The 12500-nt window shown below is 38.4% G+C and overlaps 3 protein-coding genes across 6 annotated transcripts in view; 2 read left to right on the forward strand and 1 right to left on the reverse strand.

Moving 5' to 3' along the window:
- sos1 (son of sevenless homolog 1 (Drosophila)) overlaps nucleotides 1-1904 on the forward strand; it is a 77529-nt gene extending 75625 nt beyond the window's left edge. For both annotated transcript variants that reach the window (XM_056243011.1, XM_056243012.1), the window contains one exon: nucleotides 1430-1904. In XM_056243011.1, coding sequence (XP_056098986.1) covers nucleotides 1430-1879 — 450 coding nt within the window. In that variant the 3' untranslated portion in view covers nucleotides 1880-1904. The remainder of the gene's footprint in view (nucleotides 1-1429) is intronic.
- A 2891-nt stretch (nucleotides 1905-4795) lies between these two features.
- On the reverse strand, nucleotides 4796-6612 carry gemin6 (gem (nuclear organelle) associated protein 6). The gene is made up of 2 exons (XM_056243009.1): nucleotides 6384-6612; nucleotides 4796-5177 (listed from the first exon to the last, which is right to left on the reverse strand). Exons 1-2 carry the CDS (start codon nucleotides 6509-6511, stop codon nucleotides 4796-4798), a joined length of 510 nt encoding a protein of 169 aa, XP_056098984.1. The 5' UTR covers nucleotides 6512-6612.
- A 75-nt stretch (nucleotides 6613-6687) lies between these two features.
- The window catches only part of srsf7b (serine and arginine rich splicing factor 7b), an 11117-nt gene continuing 5304 nt past the window's right edge, over nucleotides 6688-12500 (forward strand). For all 3 annotated transcript variants that reach the window (XM_056243014.1, XM_056243016.1, XM_056243017.1), the window contains exons 1-3: nucleotides 6688-6813; nucleotides 7750-7930; nucleotides 12134-12310. In XM_056243014.1, the coding sequence (XP_056098989.1) occupies nucleotides 6786-6813; nucleotides 7750-7930; nucleotides 12134-12310 (386 nt within the window). In that variant the 5' untranslated portion in view covers nucleotides 6688-6785. The remainder of the gene's footprint in view (nucleotides 6814-7749; nucleotides 7931-12133; nucleotides 12311-12500) is intronic.

The following is a 12500-nucleotide window of genomic DNA, read 5'->3' on the forward strand; positions in this document are numbered from 1 at the left end:
CTTTATTTCGCTGACGAGAATTTCAAAATGAAACCGTAGCAGAGTCTCAATGCAAAAGACAGCGATGATTTCTTGACTGAAATCTGCGTTTTGAACGAATCATTTTAACGAGTCAATGAACAATCACTTGCAGTTCCTAAATGAATCAGCCGTTTGAACAAATCGGTTGAATGAATGACTCCCTGAGACAGTGACTTGCCGCCACCTACTGGCGGGTTTAGTTTCACATTTAAAGTACCCTGTAATTAAAATGTTACAATTAGAAATCAGTTCATATTTAAATATTGAATTAAGAATTGAAAGAATTGAATCACATATTGAATATCATAGCTTTATTTATGCAATTGTAAATGGAGTATAAATATATTAATGCCAGTTCTGATGCTGCTTCTGTGTCTCCTCTGCACTGCAAAGATGGATTTTGATTTAATGATTTAATTTAACTGGTAACAGTGGTATTGTGTTATTATTCTAATATAATTTAATTTGAATGTTAGAATTTGACATAAAAGGTGATGCATACCTCTAAGTAAAAAAAAAAAAAAGTCCATATATGGGTGAAAATGCCCCTGGAACTCAATTTAAGGTTGCAAATATTGCCCTTTAATAAAAAATGTAAATTTCTTTCACTGCTGTGAACTGACCACTGCATAGAATATGAAAAATATGAATATCTTCGTGAGTCAGCTGTCAACAACAGGCCTAAACCAGCCATGGTACCAGTACACAAACACAATCAGTAAAATATCATCTAATTATCATCAACAAAACTTTGAAAATATTGAGACATATTTTTTTCAATATTGCGCACCCCTAATGTAAGGTATTAATTTTGATTTCTTCAGGTCTTAAAAAGGTCTTAAAAAGCCTTAAATTTGACTTTAAAAAGTGTGCAGATACCCTGTTAATAAAACACTGCTTAGTGTGTTTTTAAAGCCATTTGAAATATGAGGACTCAGGAAATGTCCTCATTTTTCCGAGTGTCCTCATATTGAAGGTGTGTTATCATAAAAATGTCCTCAGTTGTCATGAAAACAAGAGCACTCTCACTCACACACACACATTGGTGCTGGAAACCCAAAGCACAGGACAATAACAATATTCATGATTCTGAAGCTGAAAATCCGAATTATTTAATACGAAAATGCTTTCACTCTATCTACACTACATATATTTAAAATTCTGTAGGCCACTTTTTACACAAATATTCCGCCATTGCATTATTATACATCATATTCAACATTATATATAGTAGTTTAATGTAGTACTGACACTAAAACTTTTTTTCCTCACACAGTAATTTTTATTTTGGGTGAACTATCCACAGTACACATTGTTGCATTTCTGTATTGCGATATATTGTGACACCCCTAGTCTGTGGTCATAGATCTGTCTTTTCAAACGCAGCGTGTGTGTGTGTGTGTTCCAGATGATGTCGAAGCACCAGGACAGTCCTCCTGCGATCCCTCCTCGTCAGCCCACCACTAAAGTGTTCTCGCCCCGTTACTCGCTCACGGACCCGCCCGACAGTCCCCCGACCCTTCCTCCTCGCGAGCCGGTGCGCACGCCAGACGCCTTCTCCAGTTCCCCGCTACACCTCCAGCCTCCGCCCCAGGGCCGGCGCTCCGAACTCAGCCAGACCTTCTTCCCACCGTCTCCCTTCATCCCACAGACGCCCTCTCCACTGGGACCCCGCAAACACATGCCCTCCTCGCCGCTCGACCTGGAGCCGCCGACCCCGGGGTCCGCCGGGCCGCCCGTCCCGCCGCGCCAGAGCACTTCCCAATCGCCAATCCCAAAACTCCCTCCGAAAACCTACAAAAGAGAGTCGGTCCATCGCGACGGGCCGCCGCTCCTTGAAAACGCAAACCCTTCATAAAGCGAAGTTAATCTGAGGACTAAAACAGGATGAAGCCGCAAACGTGCTCGTCTGAGAAACGAATCCGAGAACTAAACGAAAACACGTCTGAGAAATCCATCTGAGGACTGAAGATGTGCCCGTTCTGAGACGACGATTGTGCAAATCAAGCCGAGATCGGTTTCTCGGGAACTCTGTGTGTGTGTGTGTTGTCTTTTTGTGTAGCTTTTGTTTTGTCACGTTCGTTTCCATTTCATCGCTTGGTTTGTTTTTTCAGCGGCGATCGTTGGCCGAGCTCAGACTGAGAAACAGACAAACCTGTCAAATCGCCAATCCCAAAACTCCCTGCGAAAGCGAGTCGGCTCGATGGACCGCCACTTCAACGCAAACCCCTCTCGGAGCGAAGTTAACCTGAGGACTAAAGATGTGCCCTTAAACGTGCTCGTCTGAGAAACGAATCCGAGAACTAAACGAAAACAGACGTGCCCTTCTGAGACGACGATTGTGCAAATCAAGCCGAGATCGGTTTTCTCGGGAACTGTGTTGTTCTTTTTGTGTAGCTTTTGTTTTGGCATGTTTCGGCAAACCCCTCACAGAGCGAAGTTAATCTGAGGACTAAAACGAAAACAGACGAAAGCCCTTAAACGTGAAATCCATCTGAGGACTGAAGATGTGCCCGTTCTGAGACGGCGATTGTGCAAATCAAGCCGAGATCGGTTTCTCGGGAACTCTGTGTGTGTGTGTTGTCTTTTTGTGTAGCTTTTGTTTTGTCACGTTCGTTTCCATTTCATCGCTTGGTTTGTTTTTCCAGCGGCGATCGTTGGCCGAGCTCAGACTGAGAAACAGACAAACCTGCTGGAGGACAGACGACACAGACACGAAACAGACCCGATAAAGAGCGTTCACGCCATTATTTTCCGGTGCCTGTGTGTGTGTGTGTGTGTGTGTGTGTGTGTGGACGGAGAGTGTAAAGGGACTGCAGATGTTCTAGACTCGTTGACTCGACGAGTACCGGGAGTTTAAGGTACCCTCGCACACCAAAGAGGTACTCGAGAAAACCTTCAAGAAACACACGTGATTGTCCTTGTATGTGTTAGAACTTTTATTTTCTCAATCATTTCTGTTTTTGCCAATAAGTATGTAAAGAAAAAAAAACGATCGCCGCCTTAAAACAAGGGAATAAAAGTGTTTCTACCACTGTATGCCAAACGCTAGCCATGAACACGTCTCTCTTCTTCACTGTCTCCAGATGCTGAGCTCGTGATGTACAGGCAAAACTAGAATTATTCAGACACCAAAAATCATGTTTCACTAGTGTGTGCAGGACACTATAGTTCATTTCTGTAAGTGAGGAGAGCAAAATACAGTAAACTGTGACATATTACACCCAATAATTCTTCATACAGTGACTACCAGTGACATTTATTACAATATGGGACCAAAAATGATTCCTCCACTTTGAGCTGATCATGTTTTGCTGAAGTGTGTTTTCTGTAATTGCTAATGCTCTTTTTACACACACACTGAACAACATGAAGCATTGCTTGGTCACTGGTTGAGCTAAACTGGTATTATCTAATTGTGTAGTTAAATTTAACAGCTGACAGATATTCAACATAATTCATGTGTGAGAGTCTAACAGAAGGACGGACAAAACCAGTCAAATATTGTCATATTTCATTACCATTTTCTAAACTGTGATAATGTGAGAAATGTTGAAGGTGTCTGAATAAATTTAGGTTTGACTGTACATCTGCTTTTACACATCAAGTAACAAAAACGCCCTTAAAATCATCAAACACTGCAATGATCATGCCAGGCAGCCGGTGTTCACCTCACACAAGACTATATTTTCTTTGACCTTGTGTATTTCTGATACACAATTGGTATTTCTATCAAGAGAAAGATGAGTTGATCATTCTAATTTTATATTATTTTCATTAGTGTTCTTCAGGGTTATACTTAACCCTAACCCAAAACCATAAAAAATACATGAAACAAATGCTTGTTTTTGTTTTTTTGGGACATTGTTGCGGCTCCTCTCTTCCCAGTCTGTCAGTAACGCTCCGTTTACTTCCTGTCTCTATGAAGCCCCTCCTCCTGAAAGCACACTGTGCTCTGATTGGTCGGCTGGAGCAGTGTGTTGTGATTGGTCGAGCGCTTCGAGTGTGTTTGGGAAATGTCCCGCCCCTTTCCATAACCGCCAGTTTAACACACTACTAACTAACTCAACCAGGCCCCGCCCCTTTATTCTGCGTATGAATTATTATAATGAGGAATATTGAGACGTGAAAGCTCGAATCATTTTGCTGATAAACTGATAAAGTGATTTTTAGTCTGAGCCTTAATAAATATAGTTTTAGAATACGAATGGTGTGTAATAGGCAGAATGCAGTAAGTAACCAAATTTTTACATTCTGAGCATATTGGTTTTAAGCTGTGAATATTAAAAATTCAATAATCCATATTCAACTTTCAGATTTCACCTCAAAAATATTCAGTCTGTTTAAAAATGCAACCTATGAGGCAATTTTCGGTTAGTTTAATTTCGCTTCACAAACTCTCTTCCACAAATTCGACTGAAAATCTTTTCAAAATTTTACATTCTGAGCATATTGGTTTTAAGCTGTGAATATTAAAATTTCAATAATCCATATTCAACATTTTTAGATTTCAACATTTATTTACTGTTAGTGCCAACACTACTAGCCTGCGATGCATAAGAGTTTATTCATGCATTCATCAGGAAACTTTTATTATAACATGAGCAAACATACAGGAACTTTGAATGTTACATGAAGAATCAAAAACGTAAATATTTACATTATGTAGCAGAAATGCTGTTCGACTCTCATTAACATTAGCATTAACATCTCCTCTTAATGAACACTCTCAGACCTTGAGAACAAGTGGATTCATCTCTGTCAGAATAAAGACTCAGGTTTGTGCGAGTGAAGTGTGTTCTCCAGGGATGCTCTCGACGAGACTCTGAACTCTGGCCAGAATGATCTCGTTGGCGCAGTTGCAGTCTCCAGTGCTGTAGGGGGCGCTGATGCTCAACACACTCGCCACACGAAGAACATCCCCGTCTTCGGTCACCGGGACTCGGTTCTTCTCCAGCCACACGCGCAGGTTCTCCCTCCGAGACTTCAGCTCGTCGGCGCTGAGGACCTGCGCTCTGTCCGGCAGGAACAAGCTCTTCATCCGACTCTCCGATTCCTTCGTTCCGCTCGCGAGGATCTGAACGTCTGTCACCGCGTGACCCAGAACCACTTGCACCGATGGACGCTTCGTCTCCGGGAAACTCACCAGCACCACACTGCGATCGACAAAACAACATCATATGAGGCGATTCACACTTTGATTCAAAAAGCAAATGATTCATTTGAATCAAATACTGTGTCCAAAATCAAATCGACTAAATTAATCGAGTAATCGACTCGAATAATGACAAATGTATTTGAAACTAATAAAAAGCTTGTACTACTTGAAAAAAAAAATATGAATTGCATTAACCGATTTTAAAACTGGGAAACTCACCAGAATGAACAAACCAACACAATATGAGATGATTCACGCTGGGTTATGATTCAATGTTCCAATTCGATTCGCAAGCTCTCAGTTCAATTCTGATTCTAAATTTGATTTCCGATTCGACTCAATGAATATAGATTTAATACAAATCCTATATTTATTTTAAAAAAGAACAGTGAACATAAGTTTACAAGTGGTTAATTAATAAAAAGAAATTAAGAGCCACAAACCTGTATATTAAACTCTTATTTTAGGTGCATTAAAACAGAACCCAACTCTATATTTCATTATTTCAAACGCATACAATGAATAGACAGGATTTTGATGCAAGATGAAAAATGTATGCTGACGAGTGTCAGAACAGTGATCAAACAGGATCAGGTTATTTTATGTTTAAGATTAAACACATCAAATCTCCCAGCATTCGCTGTAACACGGAGGCTCAAGCCTATGAACAGTGGAGGAGAACTAATACTGGCTTTTGGGTGATAGATGGATAAATATGATCTACCAGAGAGAGTCATTGCCATTGGTCCACTGACGCCGGTAGGTCACGTGACATTAATATTCTATAAAGTATAGTGTTATACATAAAAAAAACCTACTTTTGCAGTATTTACACTGCTGAAGACCGTTAAAATGTGTCATCACAGTCTTTGAAAAGGGTCCACTGAGACCGGTAGGTCATGTCACAGCAACATTTGTAAATAAATATTTAAATAATTTAAAATGTAGTCACAAATAACAGCAAGTTATAAATGTGTATATAGCATTTATTACCCAGACAGTCGGCCCAGATCCAGGATCCAGCCCATGAATCCACATGTTCTAATGCATTATTAAAATTATTTAATGGGCCTGAGCTAACATGAACTAACATTGAACAGTTGTGATTTTATTAACTAGCGTAAACAGGAAACAAAACAAACAAACAGGTTTTAAGTACTTTAGTTGCATAATTGTTTTGTAGTTGTTATCTTCTGATGTTTACCTGGCAGAAACGGGGTCCACCGTGAACACGCGTCCCTCGAAGCGCTGCTGATCGTGAGCGGTTACACAAACCTCCTGATTGACGAACTCCTGCCACTGCTGAGGACTCCTGTCCCTCCACTGCAGCATCTCTGCGAACCACTAATCACTTAATCAGCGTTGATCAACTTAATCAGCGACTTCATCTCCACTGGAGTTTGGCGTAAGTGGACGCTGTACACGTGTGACGTCACTGTCGTAAACGAGCGTGTGATTGGTTGGCTGAGTCAGGTCGTTATTTCCTTCATGAGAATCATAGGAAATGTAGTCTTTTGCGGGGGCTGCGTGAGTTTGCGCATGCGCAGGTGAGGAGTCGTTTGACAGGCTGTTGTTTGTTGCTGTCAGGATTTCGTTATATCGCGTTATGTCGCGACACGGGCGACACGCAGGTGGTGAGTGCTATAATTCACGAATAATTCACGAATAAAACAAGGCTGGAGGCAGAATGCTTCATCTCATGTATTAAATATGTCTGGTTATTGAAAAGATGTGTTGTGTTTTAGCACGAGCTGCTAACTGTAATGGCGCCCTCGCGAACACCGATTAATAATAATAGTAATCATTGTAATTAATAATAAAACTAGTAATAGTAATAATCACAACGTTATTTGGATTCATACTTTGAATAATTGTCGGTTTGTAGGGTTATATGTTAACGTGAAGATGTTCATTCATGTGTCGTTTTATTTCTGTTTTGTTTTTATTAAAGTTTGCTCTGTATTTCAGATTTGAAATTATCATATAAGTTTGTAGATGTAGATGCTAAAACCGTTCAATTGAAACAGTAAGTGTGACGTAGTCTGTAAAGTTGATTTTGTTGACTAAAACTATTAAAATTCATTCTTTAATTGAAATTAAGCTGAAACGAAATCAAATATAATGTGAAAAACTTCAAAGGTACTAAAATTACTAAGACTAAAATAAATAAATTAAAGCTAAATAGAAATGTAAAAAGACAAAAGCACTTAATCTGACTAAAACTTAACTGAAAATATAAAAATAAAAGCTAATTCAAAATAGTAATAAGTTTATAAATAACACTGCTCAATATATGCTTATTTGAAATCTGAGTTCGTCTCCTGTCAAAATGTTTCTAATTTATTTCACCATTTATATTATACAAAATTATTATTAAATCTAATATATTATTGAAATCCTGTTTGTGTTGTTAATTGTGGTTTGAATTCAATACTTTCCCCTTTTAGCCGCTGAATTCTGTTTATTGAACATTAGCCTCTTGTGTCACAGAGTTAAACCGTGGTAAAAGCGTGGTTATTTCTTTATTTCATTGACAGATGACAGGTGTTAAATGTCCTTTTCTCTTTAAGAGACGAAGGTGTACGTGGGTAACCTGGGCACCGGGGCAGGTAAGGGTGAGCTGGAGCGGGCGTTCGGTTACTACGGGCCGCTGAGGACCGTGTGGATCGCTCGCAATCCTCCGGGATTCGCCTTCGTGGAGTTCGAGGATCCCAGAGATGCTGAGGACGCTGTGCGTGGCCTCGATGGCAAGTGAGTGGGCGGAGTCACGATTCAATGACTCACTCGTAGAGACACCGGCTGCGTCCCAAATCGCATACTCTCTTGAGTAGGTACTTATTTTGAATAAGTAATTCACGACTGCTAAAAAGGTGCGTTCTATATAGCATGAGTGTGTGTAGTATGAATGTAATCCGGACGTACTATTGTCGCCATGTTGTCATTATCATGTGACCAGCGTCAGTTGCCATTCATACATCCTCTCCCGTGGCCTCATGGGATAGTAAAGTGTCCATCGTATGCGCACTTCAGAATCTCACCGGAAGTAATAGGTCATTCGGTACTTTTTGCCTACTCTTTTATGAGGACTGTAAATTCAGTCATACTTCTTTTGTCACATGATTTTCGCCTAATATATAGTAGGGAAGTATGCGATTTCGGAAGCAGCCTTCACTTGTTTCTTTACTGGATAAATCAGTGTTTTTGAACAAATTTCTTAAATTAATGATTCAATGACTCTCTTAAAGACTTCTTTTTTTTTCATTACTGGATGAATCAGCGTGTTTGATCGAATCTCTTGAGTGAATGATTCAATGACTCACTCATAAAGACTTCACGTGTTTCATTACTGGATGAATCAGTGTTTTTGAACAAATTTCTTAAATTAATGACTCACTCTTAAAGACTTCACTTGTTTCTTTACTGGATGAATCAGTGTTTTTGAACAAATTTCTTAAATTAATGATTCAATGACTCTCTTAAAGACTTCTTTTTTTTTCATTACTGGATGAATCAGTGTTTTTGAATGAATCTCTTGAGTGAATGATTAAATGACTCACTCTTAAAGACTTCACTTGTTTCATTACTGGATGAATCAGTGTTTTTGAATGAATCTCTTGAGTGAATGATTCAATGACTCACTCTTAAAGACTTCACTTGTTTCATTACTGGATGAATCAGCGTTTTTGAACGAATCTCTTGAGTGAATGATTCAATGACTCACTCATAAAGACTTCAAGTGTTTCATTACTGGATGAATCAGCGTTTTTGAACGAATCTCTTGAATGAATGATTCAAAGACTCACTCATAAAGACTTCACGTGTTTCATTACTGGATGAATCAGTGTTTTTGAACGAATCTCTTGAATGAATGATTCAATGACTCACTCATAAAGACTTCACTTGTTTCATTACTGGATGAATCTGCTTTTTTGAACAAATCTCTTGAGTGAATGATTAAATGATAAATATATGTATAACAGTCACTTGTCGCCGCCTACTGGTGTAACGATAAAACTGATACAATCTTTATCTGAAGCGTCAAGCTTCAAAAAGTGATTCGCTCTATTTTGATCTCTAGCGTAGACATCAGTGTTTATATCTGAACTATAAACCTTTATCCAGAACTTCTGTGATAATTTGAATGATTTTAAGACAGAAATAATAATTCTGTGTGTCAGATCGCCATCTTTTAACTATTAATTGTGCAGGTCTAAGTTTTAGTTATTTTAGTACAACTAAAGGAACATGAGAAATCCCAGATATCTGGAATTTTTCTATTTTGTCTCAGTTAACCTTTATTTTATTTCAAGTAACAAAGATTTTATTTCACCGCAGATGCGTACCTTTTTTCTAGTAATCCGAGTCATCCTCTTTGTTTAGTATAAAGTATGTATTTCATGTCCTTTATTTATTTTTCTGTACATCACTTTGGTCCACTTGGGTTGTTTTAAAGTGTTTTATAAGTAAAGTTTGATTGATTGCTGATTGTTGTTTTGATGCTCCATTTTTCTAAACGTCATAATCATTCGTTAACAAGCAAATATTCAATAACACTTCAATAAACTCATTGATTCTGCAATAAATTATTACTTTATTTAAATTAATACTTTTTTCGCTATCTGTGATTTTGTATATGTACATTTCTGAAATACAGGTGAAACTGGAAAAATGAGAATATGGTGCAAAAGTTCATTTATTTCAGTAATTCAACTTAAAAGGTGAAACTAATATATTATATAGACTCATTACATGCAAAGTGAGATATTTCAAGCCTTTATTTGTTATTATTTTGATGATTATGGCTTACAGCTTATGAAAACCCCACATTCAAAATTAGAAAGGTTTTCATAAGGCTTAAAAAAAAAATTTGTTTGGTTCCGGTTTCCGACCGACCCTGTCAATTTATGTGCGACCCAAATTTATTTTATGAGCTTGGGGAAGAAATAATAAAAATTAAATAAATACACAAATAAAAAACTTTGAGGCGAACTATAATTTACGTTTTTGTACAGCACGCGATGCAAGATGCCATCTGTTGTCCTCCAGCAAAACAAACGAGGCAGCAACATGGTCGTTCACACATCGTTCGTCAAACTGAACTATAATACATATAGGCTACAAGTTTTTTTTGTTTTTTTTTGTCATTAAGGACACTTTTATTCATATACGCACACATACAAATGCATGCATTCATAGGCACGCACACACCACATGATGAGTTACAGAGTAACCTCCATCCGCCTCCCAAGTTTCATTAAAAATCATCCCAAATCCCAATACCCTCTTCTGCTGTCTACCACTTCTTTCGCCATGTATTTGTTCGTTTCTTTTATTACTTTATGCAATCCAAAACACTCTAACCTGCCGCGCTTCGTATCTCCAGAGCCCGTCTAACTTGTCCGCTTGTCCGCGACAAATGGATTTTTGAAGGACAAGTAAAAGAGAATTTTACTTGCCCGAACGGACAAGTAGCCTGATTAGAACATCAATAACAAACAAACAAATAACTAGGGAATCACTAAACCGAGAGAATGATTTTATTACATTTATTGTAAGTTGCGATCGATTGTGGATAATAAATGCATTAGCCTGCTGACGGTGAGGTGCGCTGTTGACGCTCGCGCAGCCTCTCGAGGAGAAATCTACACACATGAGCGCAGCACACATACACACACTCAGTTAACAACATACTGCCTATAAACAAATCTAAATGTGGAGTTTCTATATTTTAACATATGTGTTAAGCAGCCTCAATTATTTTTCCTGAATACCATATCACAATTGAAAATGTGACATTGATTTCCTACAACAGTTCAATAAACAGTTACAATTAAGTCACTTACATTTTAGATGAAATATTGGCTGTTTTTGTTCTGTTTCTGCAGCGAAAATAGTTCCAAACAAAAATCACAGCAGAACCACGGCGCATCTCACAGGAACACTCAACCTGTTTTCATTACTGAATGATTCAGCATTTTGACCGAATCGGTTGAGTCAAAGATTCAATGACCCATTCATAAACATCCGTCTCATTCTTGAATGAATCAACCGTTTAAACGAATCGTTTGAATTAATGAATCAATGACTCACTCATTAATACGGCCGCCTGCCGCCACCTATTGGCAGTTTAGTGTTATGTTTATAAGTAGCCTAGTATACTTCTTTCCGATGTTTCTTATTTGTACATTTAAATCAATTTCATAACATTATTTTATGCAATTGTAATTTTTCAGTGTAAATTATTTAATTTGATCAGCCCTACTTAGGGTAACAGTATGCTTCATCTTTCATTTTAAATTCCTAAATTTGATCAATAAATTCAATTATTTAGAATAAGACGACACTATAGGGCATTTAATAAGATTGGGGGAGGGGATGCCCTTCAAAGGTGCAGATATTACAATATGCCAATTTAAATATCAAAGCTGATTGAACACTGATGAGAACATTGCTTCAGAATAAATAAATTTAAAAAATTTAAAAAATCCGGACAAGCAACTTTTTTACTCTGACAAGTGAATGACAGATTTACTTGTTCGGAGGGCAAGCACATGAAAAGGCTTAAGGTCGAGCCCTGAATAATTTCCTACCTATCCATTGCTGCTGCCACTAAAAAAAAAAAAAAAAAAAAAAAAAAAAAAAAAAAATCCCTACCGACCCATGACCTCAACTGCCAACAAACCGGAACCAAACTTTTTTTTTTTTTATGCCTAAGCTGTAAGCCATAATCATCACAATTATTATCATCACAAAGGCTTGAAATATCTCACTTTGCATGTATATATTAGTTTTTTCAAGATATTCTAATTTTTCGAGTTTCACCTGTACATAACTTAGACAGTCACCTCTTATAACTAATAATTGTAATGTGCATTTTCTGTAAGGCTGCTTTGAAACGATGTGTATTGTGAAAGTAAACGCGAGTGGATTGATCGATTGAGTGATTTGTTTCAGTGTGATCTGCGGCTCTCGAACGCGTGTGGAATTGTCCACCGGAATGCCACGGCGTTCCCGATACGACCGTCCGCCCACCCGCCGGCCCTTCGACCCGAGCGACCGCTGCTACGAGTGCGGCGAGAAGGGCCACTACGCGTACGACTGCCACCGCTACAGCCGCCGGCGCCGGAGCAGGTACAGCCAGTGGGATCGGAACACACACAACCTGTCGATCTATAACACTGTCATTGCTGTTATATTGTTCTCTTCTCTCTCTGTCTGCTTGATTTCCTGTGTAGTTGTTTGTGTTGATTTTGTGGGTTTGGAGGGGGGATGTTTTATTGTTTTCTGATCTGATGTTTTCTCCAATGTTCTTTGGGATTTA

Source organism: Rhinichthys klamathensis, unplaced genomic scaffold, assembly GCF_029890125.1.
Source record: "Rhinichthys klamathensis goyatoka isolate OS25496 unplaced genomic scaffold, OSU_Roscu_1.1 h1tg000769l_1, whole genome shotgun sequence".
NCBI classification, from domain to species: Eukaryota; Metazoa; Chordata; class Actinopteri; order Cypriniformes; family Leuciscidae; genus Rhinichthys; species Rhinichthys klamathensis.